Source organism: Ascaphus truei, chromosome 5, assembly GCF_040206685.1.
Source record: "Ascaphus truei isolate aAscTru1 chromosome 5, aAscTru1.hap1, whole genome shotgun sequence".
Classification (NCBI taxonomy): domain Eukaryota; kingdom Metazoa; phylum Chordata; class Amphibia; order Anura; family Ascaphidae; genus Ascaphus; species Ascaphus truei.
The window spans coordinates 16,009,464-16,031,569 of record NC_134487.1 but is presented as its reverse complement, the minus strand read 5'-3'; the positions used below and the strand labels follow the sequence as shown (position 1 = coordinate 16,031,569).

At 45.5% G+C, this 22,106-nt stretch overlaps 2 protein-coding genes across 2 annotated transcripts in view; one reads left to right on the top strand and one right to left on the bottom strand.

The window, feature by feature from the left end:
* LOC142494839 (tubulin alpha-1B chain-like) overlaps positions 1 to 22,106 on the bottom strand; it is an 81,111-nt gene that overhangs the window by 35,734 nt on the left and 23,271 nt on the right. The gene's annotated exons all lie outside the window — the stretch shown is intronic.
* Positions 2,877 to 13,255, top strand: LOC142494838 (tubulin alpha-1D chain-like). Its single transcript, XM_075599375.1, has 4 exons — positions 2,877 to 3,035; positions 6,146 to 6,368; positions 7,906 to 8,054; positions 12,120 to 13,255. The coding sequence occupies exons 1-4, from the start codon at positions 3,033 to 3,035 to the stop codon at positions 13,095 to 13,097; spliced, it is 1,353 nt and encodes a 450-aa protein (XP_075455490.1). The 5' UTR covers positions 2,877 to 3,032; the 3' UTR covers positions 13,098 to 13,255.

The following is a 22,106-nucleotide window of genomic DNA, read 5'->3' as shown; positions in this document are numbered from 1 at the left end:
TTGAGAGTTACTTCTCGTTTTGAAGTATGTCCTGGGCACGGAGTTATGATGAGAGATACATGGTTACAGATACACGGTTACATTAAGTGAACAGGGTTATACATTATATATAAAGACATTGCGCGAACAGTTAAAGATAAATTAAGTTACAGGCGTATGTAACAGTTACAGACCAGATTAAAATGTGAGACAGCTTCAGTTTTGAAAGAATTTAGGCCGAGTTTGTAGTGGGGTCTACGGTGACGCGACCGCGTGACGTCAGCTGTCACTGTCCTAAGGCAATTCCTGCACTCTGGTGCAGGAGACCAGAGATCGCGACCGGGGGACGTGGCAGTGAGCGGTTCGCCCTCATAGGCTGAATCACTCACGTGCCCCTGACGTCACCCCTCGCTCTCTGGAAATATCTAAATCTTCTTATCTTCCAGCGATCGCGACGGCTGATGTCACGTGGTCGCCGTCACGGTTGCGCCCACTATGGGCACCCGCGACGGACAACATGTACTTGCTACAGCGCTGCGCAACGTCAGAGTCGCCATAGCCAGTATTATAACTCCCCCTTGAGAAAGTTCCCGTTCAGGAACCGAAACGTAGGATTGGGCGGCCTATTCATTTTGTACTGATGCCTAATACAGATTTTCGCTTATACTGAATGGAGTGCAGTCTTTCTTCACCGGACGCCAGGATGGTAATGTTGTTTCCATGATTATTAGAGACTGGCACCTGCTGATATTTATTAGTACACTGAGTGCAAGCTGTGGATTTGGTTCTTTATATAAAGACAGAGCCACCTGTGCTGAAGCTGGAGTATCCTAAAAACTTGACCTGCTGGTGGCATTTGAGGACTGGAGTTGGCCACCCCTGCCTATGGGGTATGAAATAAAGTCTAAATTTGGTTCTATATATATATATATATATATATATATATATATATATATATATATATAGTATATATATATAACATCACTAACATTCAGGGACTATTTAGCACCTCAAGTCATAAATCGCATACTACACACGGGGGAGGGATAAGATCTGGTCACAGATAATATTCCAAGAGACACTGTTTTTGAGTAAACCCCTTGCTTGCTTGCTTGCTTTATTCATTGTAACATCGCCGGAAGAAGAGATCAGTGAATCTTGAAAGCTCGCACAAATAAAAGCATTTAGTTAGCCACAGAACGGTATCGTCTATTCATTTTTGATTATTAAAGCTCGGCTAACATGGTACTGATACCTCTACATATATATATATTTTTTTTAATATATATATATATATATATATATATATATATATATATATATATATATATATATGTATGTATGTATGTATGTCTTTATTTATATAGCGCCATTAATGTACATAGCGCTTCACAGTAGTAATACATGTGGTAATCGAATAAATAACAGATAATATAAATAACAGATCATGGGAATAAGTGCTTTAGACATAAACATAACATTAAGGAAGAGGAGTCCCTGCCCCGAGGAGCTTACAATCTAATTGGTAGGTAGGGAGAACATACAGAGACAGTAGGAGGCAGTTCTGGTAAGTGCGTCTGCAGGGGGCCAAGCTTTATGTATCATGTGTTCAGAATGTTCACGGTGCTATTCGTATGCTTCTTTAAGCAAGTGTGTCTTAAGGTGAGTCTTAAAGGTGGATAGAGAGGGTGCTAGTCGGGTACTGAGGGGAAGGGCATTCCAGAGGTGTGGGGCAGTCAGTGAAAAAGGTTTAAGGCGGGAGAGGGCTTTAGATAAAAAGGGGGTAGAAAGAAGACATCCTTGAGCAGAACGCAAGAGTCAGGATGGTGCATAGCGAGAAATTAAGGCTGAGATGTAAGGAGGGGCAGAAGAGTGTAAAGCTTTAAAAGTGAGGAGAAGAATGGAGTGTGAGATGTGGGATTTGATTGGAAGCCAGGAGAGGGATTTCAGGAGGGGAGATGCTGAGACAGATCTAGGAAAGAGTAGAGTGATTCTGGCAGCAGCATTTAGGATAGATTGTAGGGGAGACAGGTGAGAGGCAGGAAGGCCGGACAGCAGGAGGTTACAGTAATCAAGACGGGAGAGAATGAGGGCCTGAGTCAGAGTTTTAGCAGTTGAGCAACAGAGGAAAGGGCGTATCTTTGTTATATTGCGGAGGAAAAAGCGACAAGTTTTAGAAATGTTTTGAATGTGAGGGGCGAATGTGAGAGAGGAGTCGAGTGTGACCCCAAGGCAGCGTGCTTGGGCTACTGGGTGTATGATCGTAGTTCCAACAGTAATGTGGAAGGAGGTAGTAGGGCCAGGTTTATATATATATATATGTTGGTATATGTGTGTATGACTTTATTTACATCCTTTTACATAGCTCTTCACAGCAGTAACACACGTGACATAATAATATAACGCATAATGGGAATAAGCACTTGAGACGTAAAAGTAACATTAGGAAAAAGAAGTCCCTGCCCCGAAGAGCTTACAATCTAAGTGGTACCTATATAGGAATTCTCACTTTTTGGTCCAGAACCCTCAAACCCCATTGCCGTCTGTTCTTGGAGCTTGCCATCCCTGTCTGTGCTGTGTGTTCCTGTCTAATTATTCTGCATTTATTTATTACATCCCTTTTTTACATGGAACTGCACCCACTCACCTCTTAATCATCATTGTGTTTCCTTTTGTTTCATATCAACACACAAGTAAGGATTAAGGGGGGGGGGCACCTTTGTGTATTACAACACTAAACTGATGCAGATGTTATTAGCAGGGCTTTGCTACAACTCTTCCTTTATTTAATTTTTTTTTTTTGTACTCATCTTTATTCTTAACCCCCCCCCCCCCCCCCCCCCCCCCCCCCCCATAACACAAATGGGTAACATTCACAAACACACATGAGCCAGTGAGTGCAGCCCCCTTGCTGACTGCGCCTTTAAGAGACAGGCAGGCCTCGCCCTTTATCCAGCGGGGACTGCTTAAATCGCACAAAGAGAGCGCCTGGGTGAACAGTCTCTTCTGCTTCTTGCTTTGGGTGTTTGCAGTGGACCAGAATCTCAGCGATCATGGTGAGTGAGGGGGGTCGCGGCGCTGCCGGCGGGGGGGTGCAGCGCTGCAAAAGCGGTGTGTTGGGCGGCCAGGGCGCTTTATTCTAGGTGGACATCCGTGGTGGGAAGCGGACAAGATGTCTGCTAACCCTCCCCCCACCATGACTGTAACTAAAGCCAGATCCTGTGATTTCTCAGGCTGGGGATGTTGTTGGGTGTGGGGGTGATACAGGGGGGGTCTTTGCACATCGGCTGGGCTATCCACGCAGGTCCTTAATGAGAACTTTAACCGTGTTACTGCAGCGGTGCCAGGCCTCTCCCTGAGAGGCGCAGGCTGCATGTGGTCTGTGTGACCACCACTTTGCAGGGCCCCTGCACCCACATCTCCCCCTCCCCTGTCTGTGTGACCACCACCTGGCAGGGTCTCTGCACCCACATCTCCCCCTCCCCTGTCTGTGTGACCACCACCTGGCAGGGCCCCTGCACCCACATCTCCCCCTCCCCTGTCTGTGTGACCACCACCTGGCAGGGTCTCTGCACCCCCTCCCCTGTCTGTGTGACCACCACCTGGCAGGGCCCCTGCACTCTGCACCCCCTCCCCTGTCTGTGTGACCACCACCTGGCAGGGTCTCTGCACCCACATCTCCCCCTCCCCTGTCTGTGAGACCACCACCTGGCAGGGTCTCTGCACCCACATCTCCCCCTCCCCTGTCTGTGTGACCACCACCTGGCAGGGCCCCTGCACCCACATCTCCCCCTCCCCTGTCTGTGTGACCACCACCTGGCAGGGTCTCTGCACCCACATCTCCCCCTCCCCTGGCAGGGTGATGTAACCTGTCTGCTGCCAGCAGTGCAGGGTTTGAGGGGTGCCTCTGGCAGTAAAGCTGTAGCCATTTGGCCCACCTAGCCTGCCTGCCCTGTTATCTTTTGGCTGTCATATTTAGGGTATCCTTATGGCTGTCCAAGTGTGTGCGTTCCCTTACTGCAGGGGGTGCTTCATTCCAGTCCCCCCCCCCCCAAAAAAAATAACGTTCCTCCTAACACCCCCCCTCCCCCTCCCCCTTTTCCGCCACACAAAATAGGTCAGGATTTCCCAGCTTCAGCGCAGGTGGCTCTGAGACTGTCTTTGACTGAGCCACCTGTGCTGAAGCAGGGGTATCCTGAGAACCTGACTGCGGGGTGGAGGGAGCTTGAAGACTCAGCGTATAGGGTTTTTTTTAATTTTTTTGTAAAAGGGGCTAATGATGCCACCTGGCATTAAATACAACACAAACTAACCCCTTGTGCTAGCAACTGGTGCTCTCAATCCCTACACTGATGCCTGCAGATCCCCCCCCACACACGCCTATACTGTACTTATTACTGCCTTGTAATTATATGGGTGTCACCGTTAGATGAAGTGTGGATGTCCTTAGCCATAAAGAGTATCTCTACTTTTTAATGGATGTACACGGTCTTCCCACAGAAAGTGACTAATCTTTGAAGAAGAAAAAAAAAAAACCCCATCTCGCATAAAATGTCCTAAATGTCTGTAAGATGGGGGCTTTGTCCCAATGATGGATAAATGCAGCGTGGGGGTGTTTTTTTTTTTAAGCAGTTACCAAAATGTATACTTTGGTGCTGTTTCTTCACATGTCATCTAGCTGCACAGGGGTCCCCTGCACCCCATGCCTATACCCCCCCCCTTATCTTGTCTCCACTGTGGGGTCATGTGACAATGGCAACGTGACCCCGCGGCGAGTCCACCAAAGCTGCCAGACATGGTAAAGGAACTCGGAGGCCTCTATGTGCCGCGCCCTCCTCCCCTGCCTCCCCTTCCCCTGCCGCGCCCTCCTCCCCTGCCTCCCCTTCCCCTGCCGCGCCCTCCTCCCCTGCCTCCCCTTCCCCTGCCGCGCCCTCCTCCCCTGCCTCCCCTTCCCCTGCCGCGCCCTCCTCCCCTGCCTCCCCTTCCCCTGCCGCGCCCTCCTCCCCTGCCTCCCCTTCCCCTGCCGCGCCCTCCTCCCCTGCCTCCCCCCAGGTCACGTGTTTCTTGGCCTCCTTCGGCTTGACGCCTCTCTGCATTGCGTTTCTCTAACTAACTAGTCATGAACCCTTCTACATTTAAAAAAAAAATGATTATTTGTTTGTAATGCTAGTGCCACGTCATCAGAGCAGAGTGCACACTACTGATGTGTTTTTAACATGGCAAATGCCTTTTGGGAAGAAATAAATCTAACAAGTAAACTTTTTTTTTTTTTTTTTTTCCCATGGTAACCAAATACTTTAGATTTTGGTTATTTATGGTCTGTACCTAATTTTGTTTCTATGGGGAATCCCTGTAAATTTTTTCTAGTTTTGTGCTTTTTTTTTTAGATGGTAATCTTGACTCCATCCAAGCAGCTGAATGTTTCGTGTGATCACATAGAAAATGTATCCACTTCTCACAGTAGGAAACAAATAAGTCAGAGCTTGAATCCTTTCCAAAGAACGTAGTTATACTGACACATTGTTTATATTTTGTGTTTTTTTACATAGGTCTGCCCCTTTTTAACCTTTCCACTGCCAGCAGTGGAGGGGTTAACCCCGAAGTGGGCCACCAACAGGTCAAGTTTCCAGGATGTAACTGCTTCAGCACAGGTGGCTCAATTGACGAAAGGGGCAATCTGTGCTGAAGCAGGGACATCCTGAACCTGCTGGACACTGTACCGTGTATGAGTTTCACTGGATGTGCTAAAACTGAGCTTTGTCTGTGTTTTTTATGTTCTGTCTCTGGTTTTAAACATCCTGAACCTGACCTGCTGGTGACACACGAGGACTGGAGTTGTCTGGGTTAAAAGCTTGTTTTGGGGACCAAAGGGAATGGCAGTCTAACATTTAGGTACCACTGCCCTACTTTAATATTGTTTATAATTAAAAACCAATATTTTTACTACTTTTTTTTTATTTTTATTTTTTTGGAACGAGAGTAAAGTATTTTAAATGGGATCATTCCATGTCTATTCTTGATGTATGTTTAAGAAGTCCAGCCCTATTCCACCATGTTTAACAGCCCTGTGCTCGACTACAATGAAGTTGTGCGCCAGTACTGTACCGGCCCTCACAAACCGGCTTAAATTTACCTCTTTGCTATTGTCTGCTTTTTATTTTTCCAGAGGGAATGCATATCTATACATATTGGCCAAGCAGGAGTGCAGATGGGAAATGCCTGCTGGGAGCTGTACTGTCTAGAACATGGGATCCTGCCAGATGGCAATATTCCACCTGAGAACATCGCTGGGCCAGTGGATTCATCCTTTGGGACTTTCTTCAGTGAGACCGGCTCTGGCAAACATGTACCCCGAGCTCTCTTCATTGACCTTGAAGAGACGGTCATTGGTAATATACCTGGAATTTGGTTGTTTTTGTGTTTACAGCACACTTGCTGTGTGACCCATATATTTGTAGGTCTCCTAAGAGCAGGGGTAAGCAACTCCAGTCCTCCAGGGTCAGGTTTTCCAGTTATCCCTGCTTCAGCACAGGTAGCTGTCAAAGACAGAGCCACCTGTGCTGAAGCTGGAGTATCCTAAAAACTTGACCTGCTGGTGGCATTTGAGGACTGGAGTTGGCCACCCCTGCCTATGGGGTATGAAATAAAGTCTAAAGTGTATGCGGACTTTCCTGTTCAATGTGTTGAATGGGACAGAGGGGACTTCAACTCAATGCAAAGCTGTTTTAGCCCCCTCTGCAGCAAAAAGTTTAAGATTAGTCATATGGGGGGGGGAGGGGGAGGAGAGGCGGAGGGTGGTTAAAGAGACCCTGTAGATTTGTCTATTTAAAGCAGCAATCCACATTGCTCCCGTTTCTTAACATTTTGTACTTGGATTTCGTCTTGCCTTTTCACACCCTGTTTTTTAAATCTGATTTACGAGATATAAGCGATTTGAAGTGTTGGGTTAAAATGAAGCTCTCCCCAATCACAAGTGCAGTCCTTGCTGATCATTTTGGAACTTTCTGCTGCTATTGAATTGATAATGATCATTCTTTCTCAATTCTGTTGGCCTCTGACACTGTCCTCTCCTAGTTTACATCTTGCCTATCTGACCACACTACCTTTTTCCTCACTCGCACTGTTGGTGTAACCCAGGGCTCTGTTCTAGGACCTCTGCTCTTCATTTACACTTGGGCTAAAATACTTGGGTTTTCCCTGCCACCTCCTATGACGCCCAAATTGACCTAGTCTCGTCACAAACTGGCTTTCTGCTGTCGCATGAACGTCCAATCGCTATCAACTGAACGTGTCACAAATTAAACTTCTCCCTTGCCCTCTACTCTTACCAGATTTGTCACTTGCTACAGATGACTACCATTGTTTCGATGCCCCTTGTTAGGTGTCATTCTCGACTGCCATCCCATACATTCAACACCTCTCCAAATGATGCATCTTCCACCTCTGCAATATTGCTAAAAGATGTCTCTTCCTCTGAATGATTCCCCAAAATGATTACCCACTTACTCATTTTATCCTGACCGGACTACTGATCTTCCCCCTGTTGCCAGGCTCACTCACGCCCTGCTTGCTATTTGTGGAATAACAAAAATACCAAAAATATGATCGAAGATCAAAACCAAGAATCCTCTACTAAATTGCACTCTATGTTAATAAGTGTTGTCTTTATACATGTTATCTCACCAGTTTCTCTTGCTTCACAAATGACTACTCATAATGGCCAGATCAGCTACCCAGATTAAAAATAAAAAACAATGAAACTTTATTACATCCTTAATTTGTGACTCTGCAATTTACACTGTTATTGTTTAAAAGCGATTTATAAAGTTTATTTCTGTATAAATATTTGTGGAATAAGTTAGTGGGGTTGTGGTTTTGTTTTGTGTATATACTGATCAAGCAGAAAATATCCCTTCTAACTTCCAGATGAGATAAGAACTGGAACGTACCGCACACTTTTTCACCCGGAGCAGCTAATTACTGGCAAGGAAGATGCCGCTAATAACTACGCCCGAGGCCATTATACCATTGGGAAGGAGATCATCGACAATGTGATGGACCGAATCCGTAAAATGGTAGGTCGGATATACACACATACACACATACACACATACATACACACATACATACATACATACATACATACATATATACACACATACATATATACACACATACATATATACACACATACATATATACACACATACACACACACAAGGATGATACAGGATTGAAATATTAAAGATTAATGCAAGTTTTCCACCCGGAGGGGAGTAATTAAACCCGGGGCAAGGAGTTCTGCTTTAAAATGTTGGATTTGGGGATAGTCAGGTGGTGGTCACACCAACCACCTTTTATGCACTAGACTGGTGATATAGCCTCGGCATAGGTTTGATCAATAGTCAAATTCTTCAAGACTATTCACACTACAACCTTATAGGGGTAGATCTAGTCAAGTCTCTATTTTACTAGCCGTCAGGTGGGGGAAAATGCCCTCATTGCCTCCACCATCTGCCCTAATCGCCCATTGGGTTCTGCATTCTGTAAATCCAGAAGCTCCTTAAAGCAACAAGTAAAGTTTGAAGGCTTTAACGCCCCCATAGGTGAAGATTCACTAAGCTCCAGTAAAGGATACCCGTGCTCTGTCCCGGTCTTCACTCGTCTTGCAGATCCGTAGCGCAGAAGGTTAATTTCTTCAGATGCCGTTTGCTTGTGCTGCTTTCTGTATCCAGCGTGCTGACCTCTCGCTGTGGAAGTCTATATTTTAAAGCTGCAATGAAGTTGCACAGTATTTGTTTCCTTCACTACCATCGATACAGCAGTCTATTGGAAATAATATATATATATATATTTTTTTTTTTCCCCCCTTTAACTAACGCATCTTGTTACAAAGCGCCTGCCATTGGTGACAACTGTGTTCGGATGGGGCAGTGACAGGCTGTAATTTAATGCACCTAGTTACAAAAGATAGTTATTATTATAAAGTTATTTCAGCCAACGGTCTGCCTTATTGCCTGAGTGGAGGAATTGAAAGTTGTGCGTAGCTATTGCAGCTTTCAATTGAGTCAATCCTGTTACCTTCCATTGACTTGAATTTATTTATTTATTTATAAAATATTTTACCAGGAAGTAATACATTGAGAGTTACCTCTCGTTTTCAAGTATGTCCTGGGCACAGAGTAAAACAAATAATACATGGTTACAAATACAGTTACATAAATGAACAAGGTATACATTTATATACAAGACATTGCATGCACAGTTAAAGAAAATATATATTATGAGCTTATGAAACAGTTACAGACCAGATTAAAGTGTGAGACAGCCTTAGATTTGAAAGAACTTAAGCTGGTGGTGGATATGAGAGTCTCTGGTAGGTTGTTCCAGTTTTGGGGTGCACGGAAGGAGAAGGAGGAACGTCCGGATACTTTGTTGAGTCTTGGGACCATGAATAGTCTTTTGGAGTCTGATCTCAGGTGATAGGTACTGCATGTGGTAGGGGTGAGGAGCTTGTTCAGGTAGCTGGGTAGCTTGCCCAGAAAGTATTTGAGGGTGAGACAGGAAAGGTGAACTTTGCGCCTAGACTCTAGTGATGACCAATCTAGTTCTTTGAGCATTTCGCAGTGATGTGTGTTGTAGTTGCATTGGAGAACAAAACGACAAATTGAATTGTAGAGGGTGTCAAGTTTGCTAAGGTGGGTTTGAGGAGCCGAGCCATATACTATGTCTCCATAGTCAATAATTGGCATTAGCATCTGCTGTGCAATACGCTTTCTGACCAGGAGACTTAGGGAGGATTTGTTCCTGTAAAGTACCCCTAGTTTGGCATAGGTCTTGGTTGTCAGGGTATCAATGTGCATCCCGAATGTTAAGTGGGAGTCAAACCATAAGCCCAGGTATTTAAAACTAGTGACAGGTGTTAGGGTGGTTTTAGCGTTGGTTCTAATCAGGAGCTCAGTCACTGGAAGCTTTACAAATTTAGTCTTGGTCCCAAATACCATTGTTACAGTCTTGTCAGTGTTTAAAAACAGTTTGTTTTGGGAAATCCAGTTTTCGAGTCTCAAAAAGTCAGACTGAAGTATGTGTTGAAGGTCAGAGAGGCTATGGCTGTGTGCATACAGGATTGTGTCATCTGCATACATGTGTATTGAGGCTTCCTTACAAGCTGTGGGAAGATCATTAATGAACACTGAGAAGAGTAGGGGCCCCAGAACAGAGCCTTGCGGGACACCACAGGTGATATCCAGGGGGTTGGAGTTAGAGCCTGAGATGGACACATGTTGGGATCTTCCTGATAGGTAGGACTGAAACCAGTTTAAAGCATGTTTCCCTATTCCAGAGCTCTGGAGTTTGTTAAGCAGGATAGCATGATCAACTGTGTCAAAAGCCTTTGCAAAATCTAGGAATACTGCACCAGTGAGTTGTCCCCGTTCCATTCCACACTGGATTTCATTGCAAACTTTTAGCAGGGTAGTTACGGTGGAGTGTTTGGGACGAAACCCAGACTGGAATTGGCTAGGGAAATTTGTCTTGGTGTAGAACTCGCTTAATTGGGAGTGGACACATTTTTCCATAACTTTGGATAGAATTGGGAGAAGTGAGATTGGCCTGTAGTTTGAGACAGTGTTTTTGTCCCCACTTTTGAAGATTGGGACAACTCTGGCAGTTTTCCAGGTCTTAGGGATATGGCCTGCAGACAGGATAGAGTTGACTATCGACGCAATTGGTTTGGCAATGGCTGGGGCACCAAGTCGTAGGAACCTAGATTGTAGTAAGTCGGGTCCACATTGGCTGCTTAGTTTTAGTTTGAGGAGCGCTTGTGTAATCTCCTCTTCAGATACTGGGCTAAATTGAAAATTGTGGGCAGTGTTGGGAGGGGGTGGGACTATAGGGGTACTCCCAGGATGAGATTCAGGTTTGGGGTTTGTGCTGCGTTTCGCTAATAGGTTAGTGGCACACCCCACAAAGTAATCATTGAATGCATTTGCAATGTCAGTGGGGTTTGTCAGAGTAATATCCCCCTTAGTGATATTACTTGGTTGTTGATGGTTAGGAGGCTGGAATATATTGTTGATAACCTTCCAGAAATTAGCTGGGTTTGATGTATTCTGGAGGAGATTGTCAGAGTAATATTGTGCTTTTGCATGCCTTGTTTGCCTTGTGCACACGTTCCGCAGGCATCTGTAGTGATTGAGATCCTTGGTAGTGCCAGTTACTTTGTAGCTTTTCCACAAGGCATCCCTGAACTGGTAGAGTGCTATAAGGTCAGGTGTAACCCATGGAAGGTGGGCCCCCCGTACCCTTATTTTGCGTAGTGGAGCATGGGTATCGCAGAGTTTTAAGAACTCGGATTGGAAATAGTCGAGCGCAGAATCAGGGTCGGGAATTAAATCGAATCTGTGCCATGGGCAGTTGGTAAGGTCATCCAGAAACTGTTGTGGGTTAAAGTTTTTAAATGTTCTAGTTAGGAGAACTTTGGGGCTTGAATGGGGCGGTTTAATTTTCCTTACACAGTACACTATTGCATGGTCACTGAAAATGTCAGGAAGGATGCCAGAGGATTGGATTCTGCTGGGGTTTGAGGAGAGAATCCAGTCTAGCAAGGAATGGTTATGCGACTTCAGGTTTATTCGTGTGGGTTGGGAAATGAGTTGCGATAGGTTAAGTGACTTGAGTTGTATCTGGATTTTGTGGTTTTTAGGGTCAAGCCAATTGAAGTTGAAATCCCCAAGAACTAGCAGCTCACTCTTCTCATTCAGAGAGGAAATGGAGGCAAGAAATTGGGTGATATCAGTCAAGGATTGTGGAAGGGCTTTAGGGGGGCGGTAGATGCCAGCAAGCAAGATGGGCTTAGAAAAGGGGAGGCAGATTTTGCCAACTAGAGTTTCAAAAGAGGGTGGACTTGGTGGGCAATGTAGCAGTGTAAATTGTAAGGTGTCTGCAATATGAATGGCAGTTAATGTGAGAATGAGCTCTGCCCCTTATCGGAGCTTGGTTGATCTCTCCTGTGGTGTCATTACTACTTGGCTCTACTTTATCCAATAAAATAAACAGTAACCGGAAAGCATGTGCTTTTTTTTTTTCATGGAAATAACTATTCTAACTTGTATATGTCGAATGTTTTTTTTTGTTTGCAGGCTGACCAGTGTAGTGGTCTTCAAGGATTCCTGATCTTCCACAGTTTCGGAGGAGGTACAGGCTCCGGCTTCACTTCACTGTTGATGGAACGTCTTTCTGTTGACTACGGCAAGAAGTCTAAGCTTGAATTCTCAGTCTATCCTGCTCCACAGATCTCCACTGCAGTGGTAGAACCGTATAATTCCATCCTGACCACCCACACAACTCTGGAACATTCAGACTGTGCCTTTATGGTAGACAATGAGGCCATCTACGATATCTGCAACCGTAACCTGGACATTGAACGCCCCTCTTATACCAACTTAAATAGATTAATAGGGCAAATAGTCTCTTCCATTACAGCCTCATTGAGGTTTGATGGTGCCCTGAATGTTGACCTTACAGAGTTCCAAACTAACTTGGTGCCTTATCCTAGAATCCACTTCCCACTGGTAACCTATTCACCCATTATATCTGCAGAGAAAGCTTACCACGAGCAGCTGTCTGTGCCAGAGATCACCAATGCTTGCTTTGAGTACTCCAACCAAATGGTGAAATGTGACCCTCGGCGTGGTAAATACATGGCTTGCTGCCTGTTATACAGAGGTGATGTGGTACCCAAAGATGTCAATGCAGCCATAGCTGCAATTAAAACCCGGAGGTCCATCCAGTTTGTTGACTGGTGTCCTACTGGTTTTAAGGTGGGAATTAATTACCAGCCTCCCACTGTGGTCCCAGGAGGGGACTTGGCTAAAGTCCAGCGTGCTGTGTGTATGCTGAGTAATACCACGGCTATTGCAGAGGCCTGGGCCAGGCTGGACCACAAGTTTGACCTGATGTACTCCAAGAGAGCCTTTGTCCACTGGTATGTGGGAGAAGGGATGGAGGAAGGGGAGTTCTCTGAGGCGAGGGAGGACATGGCTGCCCTGGAAAAGGATTATGAAGAGGTGGGGAGAGAGTCAGGGGATGCTGGGGATGAAGAGGAGGATGACTACTAAATTCATGATCATTGTTCTTTGGTAACATCACTTTACAATGGGTAAAGTTTATTGATCAGATTTTTGTGGCTTCCTAAGGTACATGTAAATGGTTCTTGTATCCTGAGTTTAATGAAGCAATTTTGTTAAAAAAAATAAATAAATATTGTAATACTGAACCTGTCTTTGTTTTCTGTAGTCTGAGCACTTGAGGGAACACACAGTGGCTGGATTTATTGTCTCCAGAAGGTGTCGGGAAATATTTCTGCGCTTCACTTGCAGCATTGCTTGTGATAACAAGAAAACTGGCCACCAATAAATTAATTGCAAGCTTAATCAGATCTGGATCTAAACTAATTGAGGGGTGGGGGAAGCTATACTGAGAGGTTTTCAATTGTTGCACCACCATTAACATCTCAAACCATGGCCTTGCAGAGCTGTGGATCTGTGTAGTTCGGAGGTTGTGTGGGTTAACAAGTGGAAAAAAAAATTTTCCCCCTTCTCCCATTACACATTTAGTAACAGAATTGAGGGGGGGGTCCTACACAAGCATAAAAAAACCAAAACCGCTGTTTTTTTTAGCAAGCCTAATTACACAATAGGCTGCCGGGGACATTTGACATGTTATAGCCTGCTGGCTTTATGGACAAGGAATGCTTAAAATCAACATTTCCTTTAAAAAAAAAAAAAAAAAAGTGGGTGCGGTGTTTGCATGCACCAATGTATACAGCAAGACAAACATTCCCAATGCTACATCCAACATGGCAAAAAATACAGTAAAATATTATGGGAAGACCGTTGAGTAAGGCTCATTTTAATTCAACTCGGGCCTACAGTCACGGCATGAAGACTCTGCAGGTCCTAACTTTAAATATTCTCGTTTACCTCTGCAACGGAGGGAGCAATGTGCCAATAGACCAGTCTTCACACGTGCATCAAAAAAATAAAAAAACATTTTTAAACATTTCTCCCATGTCTTAGAGGTAAATGAGAATTTTTCAGTTAGTGTTGGGACCTGCAGAGGGGTCATGCCACGATGTACACTTAATGCTTTGGCCAATGAGTTTAACTAAATGACTTGCTGATGAGATGACACAGTTAAGTATTTCACTGCAGTATACATTTTGACATATTGGGAGGTTGTCTTGTTGCTACCAGGGCAACTTGTTTCTCTTAGTATGTGGCAATGCCCGTTTTTAATGTCACTGGAAGACAGTATATGCAAATGATCTCTAGAATGCAGCTATAGTAGTTAAGGGTGACTCCTAAATAAAGAAGCAAAATAATTTTGCAACGGCTTTGTTACCGTACAGCCCTGCTACACCATGTAACGCACAGCATGCAATGTAGGAAATATTCCCCAGGCACTCTATATACAGAATAAGATATTTAATGTTTGCTGGAGGGCCACCCCTTCACAAAGGTTGCTTGGATCAACTGCTGAAATGTCAGATTGTGGCAAATTCATTTGCTCGAGTCTATGTGCCCTCTGATTTTACTAATGCATGGAATGCCCCGATAGTGGGATTACTCCAATATAATTGCTCTTAGCAGTGATGGCTGGATTGGGGGGGTTTGGGCTGAAATTTCTTGCTGAAGTTAATGGGAGATTTAGGTGGATCACAGCTGGATCGACTGCCTCAGTGGCTATAGGCTAAGCCCCTTTAGAGAAATAATTTATTGGTCCACTTGTGGATTGGTAGCCACGTTCTAAAGGGTTTCCATTGTACTCCCAACATGTATTTGGCTTGTAATTTACAAGCTTTGGCTTAAGTGTCACCACTATTTTATGTGGACTAGTGAAGTTCTTGACTGAACTGGATCACTATCTGTGCCGAGATATCAACCTCCAGTGACCCAAATCAGTGGGTTCTAGGTGTTTCAAAATGGTTCAAAACTGACACATCTCAGACTGACTCTGAATGCGTGATAGATCTGTGTCCCTGTTAAAGAACCATTGTTTATGCTGCAAGCTGGTAATCTCTTAACAGATTCCCAAGAATACTGAAGCTTTTCCAAAGTGTTTTCTTTTCCTTGTATTCTGAGGTTCTCAGGAACTGGATATACTATTGTGTATATATAACCGCACGCCTATTTCCCAATTAAGTTATTTACAAATCTGACATTAATGAATTCCATCAGTAATACCAACTAGAATCACATTAAAGGTGGTTTCCACCAACCTCGGACTCCGATTAGTCAGGGTCACCGTTTGTAATAGGAAGATATCGCTACTTAACACTTTATTATTCAGGGTCTCTGCATGTAAAATGTTTGAAATTGAGACCTAAGCTGATCCCCTCCGTGCAGTGTTTATAAATGGAACATTTTAAGGCCTGTTTTGGAGTTGGGAGGGGAACAATGTATGTTTAAACCATTAATCACATGCTGTTTTGGTATACGAAACAGTGTACCCGGTCTGAGTGGTGTATTCTGATTGGTCAAGGCAACAATTCATAGCCACAGGAAGATTAAGTGGTTTCCACACAAGCACATGGAATTGGTCATAGGACTTCAACCACAAGATGGCATTGCCTTTATTCGAATAGATTTGATGTGTACACACATTATAAACATTGATGATTGTCACGGGAGACCAGGCCTTATTCCTGAGATCAAGCACCAGGCAGAACACATAGATCACATAAACGGGTGTTCATTTTGGCCACAGCCAGCAGACACAGCCCAACGTTACAGCACTTATACCCGCAACCCTCAGAGCAATACAGAAGGAATCCTAGCTGCCCGGCCCCACCACAATGACTTTCCCATTGCAGCTTCCACTCCTGTAGGGGGTCCAGAGTCTCCAGGCAGCGCTGGATGAAAGTTACGGTGGAGCAATTTCACATTTCCCGTTCTCCTGTGCTCGATCGGTGAAGATTCGGCTCAGGGGTTCACTAAATGGCTGTCAGCGCAGCAGAAGAGGACCCAAGATGCAAAATTCTGTGAGGAAAATCGTGTGACCAGGCAGTCACTAACTACAATTGGTTCACTGCTAGAGAGAGGGCAGGGCTCAAAAAGGGGTGAGCCAGAGCCTTTTTTCAGAAGAAGGGGATGTGACTTTGTAAATGGTTACTATAGAAACAAAAAAAATGCTTGTTACATTATAATGCATTAAAATGTTTTTGTTTTTTAATGCTACAAGTATTTTCTCAATACAGAACTGATTTATTTAAAAAAAAAACACGTAGGATATTGCTTGAACTGCAGCTTTAAAGAGCTAGCAATGGTTACAGATATGGCTGGAGGCAGAAAAGTTTAATGGCTGACAAATCAGACTTAGACTGCGCAGCGGTGTGTGTCTTTGCACCTGGTTGTGGCTCCTCGATCCTGAGTGTAACTGCTGCTCCTGAGGCTGGCGAGAGGTAGAGTGGGCATTAAATCTACCATCCCACAGCAGTGCCCATCAACTAGAGCACCTCCTCTCCACTGCACTTCAGGATAAACAAAGTGAGACCCCCACCAACATCACACACATTACCTGCCCTATTCCTGCCAACACCAAGTAAAGACATGTGCAGGCGGGTAAGGCTGTACCTCGTGACACTGCAGGAAAGGTGACCTGGAATTATAGCGCTGTATAAATATTAACACCCTGGCCAAGCTTAGTCAAAGGTAATAGTGTTAACTCACAGGATGAATTAGATACCTATTGTGGACTGTGGAAAGTGAGGTATTACACCTAACACCCAAAATACGAACAATGGGTAGGGAACACTTGGTCAAATTTTTATTCCACCTTTACCTAAAGGTTGTAATTATTAATGTTGCTATTTAATTGTAGTTCTTTCCTAGGTATTCTATTTCTGTGCAATAAAATTACATTATATTATAAACTGATTTCATTATTACTCTGTCTCTGCAGCCCGGGAATCTGCAACCTGTCAGGCCCCGGCCTGCGAGTGGGGTAAAACAATTTAGGTGGCATGGGTGCTGGCAGCTTTGAGTAGGGCGGCAGAGTTTTCCTCATAGGGATCACTAGTGCATACATGTGTAGCCCCCTTTCCCCGCAACTAAGGGAACTACGTGTGCTACCTTTACCTGTGGCTCACAGAAGGCCTGAGCCTCCGCCGCTGGGAGCCTGGGATATGCTTTCGCTCTTCTTGGTGCAGCGCCTCCACCTGGGAGGGATCCTAGCTCTGCAGGATAACCCCTCACAGGAACCAATACGATAAGAGTAACACACACCACACAGGTATATATAACTGGCTTACTAACATATGCACGAATCATATAACAGTACAATAACACCCACACAATAGCCAACACCAAGAGTGAGTTCCCCAAAGTACCGAGGGCGCCCTGGGCACCTGTAACCCGATGTCCGCAGAGCAGGCCCGCCCAAAATGTGAGGTAGAGCTGTCCCCTAGTGTTGTGGTGGGGCACGGTGGGTACCTTCCTGGTCTCAGGCCAGACCAGGGAATATGGGAATCCGGAATGAGCAGGGCTGCAACGTGATCCCACACGCGAGGTCTGCCGAATCCTCTTTCTCCTCACAGACGATGTCCGTGTCTTGAGGGAGCTCCAGCTGGAGTGTCTCCCTCAAATGTCTTTTGGAGCCTGGGGTCTGGTCTGGTGCCAGTGGCTCCCGGACACTACCTACTCCCTCAGCTGCCCCCGTCCGGCTGTGCGCACGCTTCGTTCGCGCCAAAACCTAACTGTCTCCCTCCTCACTGCGTTGCCCGTCAGGCTCCTGGGACTTGGAGTCCCTTTGGGAGCCTCTTCAAAGATGGCTGTCGCAACTTCTATGTTACTGGGCATGCGCACCGCATTAAAATGGCCGCCGCGACTCTCGGGCTCTCTGCGCATGCGCACGGCTGCAATTGCGCATGCGCGAGCTGCAAGATGGCATCCCCCGCTTGCCAGGTGCGCCGTGGAGCTCCGGCGCTCCCATGCACCGCAGCTGTACCCCTCCCAGGCACATGAGGTAAGAGGGGACACAGCTACACAAATCTACACTAACATCCCCAAAGCTTTTCCCCAGCCATGCCAGTGTGCCCGTGGAATCACTGCCTTGCCCCCATATAGTCCAGAAGCAACATACATCTTTCCTGTTTCACCTCCAAATGCTTTCTGGACAAGTTACCCAATAATCTGAGCAGGCTTCTCACCCCCACTGTACACAGCACTTATCTCCTGGGATCCACCTCCAGAAACCTGCCCACAGTCCCACGGTCCAATAAAGAATCTGGTCGCTCAGCCTTCCCGTACCGATTACCCCCACGGCTGCGACAATTTATCTGTCCCCCAAATCCGCTTCCTAAGTTCCTTGAAGACTTCATCTGTTTCCTACTTTTAACATGTTTTTAATTGTAGGCAAAGTATCCTCACCGGGGAGGAAAGACAGCGGTCACGGCCGCGCAGCAAGTGAACAAGGCTGGACTGTGCTGTAAAAAAATCTTTATTGTGCCATGGATGTTTTAAAAAAGAGAGAGAGGGAAGCACTGCCCGCAACTCTAACGCGTTTCAGCCGCAACGGGCCTTTCTCAAAGAGTGAGCATTACCTGCTGCCGTGTCGGCTGAAGTACAAACCCACCCGGAAGTGACATCACACTCACGGTGCTAGCAGTGACTCCCAGATGGACAGAGGGAGTTTGCTCACCTGGTGAGTGTAAACGCACCCGTAATGAGCTCCTACCAGAAGTCAGGGCAGAAAATGGCAAATACATTGCCAGTGAAGAAACAATTAGTTACATCAGATGTTTATATCACTATTTACAAGAACCACAAGAAACCTTACAGGGAGGTGAGGTGACAATACTATTAACTAAATAATATTCTATTAACCTCTACCTGCTAAGGTAATGAAGGAAATTAAAATATGTATTTCATTAAATCAATGCAAAGAATGCGTTGATTGATTAAAATCAAGTAATAGCGGGGGGATAAATTGTATAAGACATTACATTCCAAACAATAATTGGAATTACCTTAAATTCATGCAATTCTGAACAGACTACAGAATAAAGTCAAGTAGATACATCTAACCCAGATATTATTTAGAACACAATGTATATACACTTATAACAATTTTGCTTGCTTTGTTGCCAATCATATAAACAGTAAAGGACTTGAGGAATGATTTTACTAGCAAGTCAAGTGCCGACAAGGGGGGTGCCGTTGTCATCCAGAACAGTGTGAAATATAGAACTGAGGCCCTCAGACAATTACAGGACTCAAGTTCATATATGTCACTAAAATCTGATCCAACAGATGTATATCTGGCTCAAATCAAAAACATCCTAGATTTTGGTGTAATTCTGCAGGTGTTGAGCGAGAAGGAAAGAAGCTTTCTTTATGTTGATCATCCGGTTATTCCCATATTTCACCATCTCCCAAAGATCCATAAATCTCTGGTTGACCCTCCTGGTCGACCAATAATTTAGAGTATTGGATCTTTGGGAGATGGTTTATCCAGATACATTGATATCTTCTTACAGCCATTGTTACATACTAACGTTAAAACATAATCTCAAATACTCATAGATGCCAGATTCTGATATATATATATATATGTAGCGGTATTTCCCCCACCCTCTTTGAGATTTGCCCTGCTACCGGGTGTGTAGTGCTGGTGCCTGCAGGTTTACAGGAGCTCTAAGTTTCCGCCAGTGTTGTTGGGGAAGACAGGACAGGCTTTAGGGGTGATAGCTGGTTCTTTCTTACTCTTGGGCCAGCGCCTCCATCTGCCGCAGGCTCCAGGAGTGCTGGAAGCAGTCCCTGAGGAAGAACTCTCTCCTACTCCCCCTGATAGACTGCACACTCAGGCTGGAGTATATTTTAACAGGAACGGTCTTTATTGTTCCCAACAGCATATAACACAGCATATACTGCACTCGGCCTCCAGCCTCAGGATGGTCCCTGGACTCGCACCCCTAGCCATGGGCACCAAGGGCAGTCCTAGCTCTTCCCTAACTCCCTTGTGGAGTCAGAGGTATCAGTCCCACTCCCCTAGGGCAGGGGATGGAGGTGGCCAGGGCCCTGTACTCACGCTTCCATGATATGTCTCGCTCAATTTGGGTGTGCAGCCCCTTAAGTACCGAGGGGGATGGTCCAAGGTCTGAACCCCTTATTGGGCAGAACCCAGGCTTTAGCCCGCCTCCTCCCCTGTCACTCAAGGGAGCTGCTTGCTGGTGGGGAAAACACTGGATTGGGCCTAACACTGCCTGCACTGATACCAGGACTTACAGTACATGTCAGGCAGGGTAGATTAGTATAGTGAAAAAAATGTGATTGCAACGGCGCTTACTTATAACAATGTCCTAAAAAAGTGAAATATGTGTAACAATGTGTTTAAAAGCAAATTACAGAAATAATATCTATAAATTCCATTACAACGTGAACTGTGATCTATTAGTTAATCATGTGATAAATCCACCACCCAGTGTAAAAAGTGCTAATAGAAAAGCTACTCAAAACCCTTGTAAAGACTGTTCTCTTAGTCTTTTTGATTGCAGAATTCCTCAAAGATTCAGGGGAGCGCCAATGTTCACGTGATTATATGAAAAAGAAAAATAAAGGCAACATAGTGTGATACAGTCTCAATTCTTTCTTTCTAGTGAAAAAGGTAATCCACTCACAATTTTCCTTTCAAAAATCAGGCATTACAGAGACACTCCTCTCTCTGTTTAGAGCAATGAACATGGATATCCACAGGTGTAGACCCCTTTCACTTTTTCTCCACCACCGAACGAATACCCAGAAATAATAAGAAATACCAAAATTGCGCAATAACGTCTTAAAATGTATTGGAGATCATCACAGATAAAACATATGGCTATGTACTCACATAAGGAATAATAGGTACAGTCTTTGTACGAAATCCTGATAGATAAAGCAATTCACCGGTACACAGTGTGTTTCTTCCCTCTGCTTCTCTGCTCCCATCAACGTTGCTGCTTTATCTATCAGGATTTCGTACAAAGACTGGCATGGCTACATATATGAAACCCTGCCCCCTCTGGTACCCCGGTTCCCTGTACTCCCCTCCTCTCACCCCGATGGCATTGCGGAGGGATGAGGGGGCATCAGGCAGGTGCCGGTTGTTGCTGTGGGATATGCGGGTGGCACGCGGCTCCTGGTAAACGGCGTCGCCATCTTGGAGGCAATTGTGCATGCACAAGATGTCGCGCATGCGCCGGGTACACACGCCAGCAAGGGCCAATAGGGGAAGGCTCCACACAGGGACTACATGTCCCATGAGCCTCTGGGACAGAAACACATGGTGCCCAACAATAGGGCTGCAGCTAATCCCCTACTTGAGGAATTGTTACTTTTGGCGCGACTGGGACCACGCCAGTCGGAAGAACCTCTGAGGAGTAGGTAAGGTCCATGGAGCAATGCTTCCCTGGACTAGGCCAGATCTCCCACCTTAGGCCCCAGCTAGGCCCCGACTCACTGTAGCTTGTGGCTGCTATAGGGAAAACCCATAGTTAGGGACTTTTCCCCAGTAGCTGCATATAGTCAGGTATAGCACTGGTGAGACGCCACGCGGTGACTGCGGCCTGTGGTCAGGGACAAGACCATCTACATGGTAAAGCCGGTAAGGTGATATTATCCATGACGGAATTCACCCCACGTGGAAGCGGACGCCATCGCGGATGACAACGTTGGATCAGACGAATCCTCCTTGTTATTCTGCAATACCCGGGTGCTGGAGCCCCGGGCAGGTACCCAACTAAGTGCACCCACACTACATGGGATAGCGCTATCTCCAACAATTCGGAGTGGGCCTTGACATTGGGAAAAGGGACATCAGGGTATTGGTGCCTGGCACCCAATGTACTTTGGGGACACTCACTGGTGGTATCAGGTTGGGGACTATATTACTGTGGGGTACAGGGTACCGATATTATTGTGTTTAGTAAAGGTTGTTAGTATATACTTGAGTGTGTGTATTATTGGTATTGTTCCTGTAAGAGGATTATCCCACCCCGTTGGGATCCCTTACAGGTGGAGGCGCTGTCACCAGACGGATCAGGTAACCCCCAGTCCCAGCGGCGGAGTTTCAGGCCTCCTGTGAGCCACAGG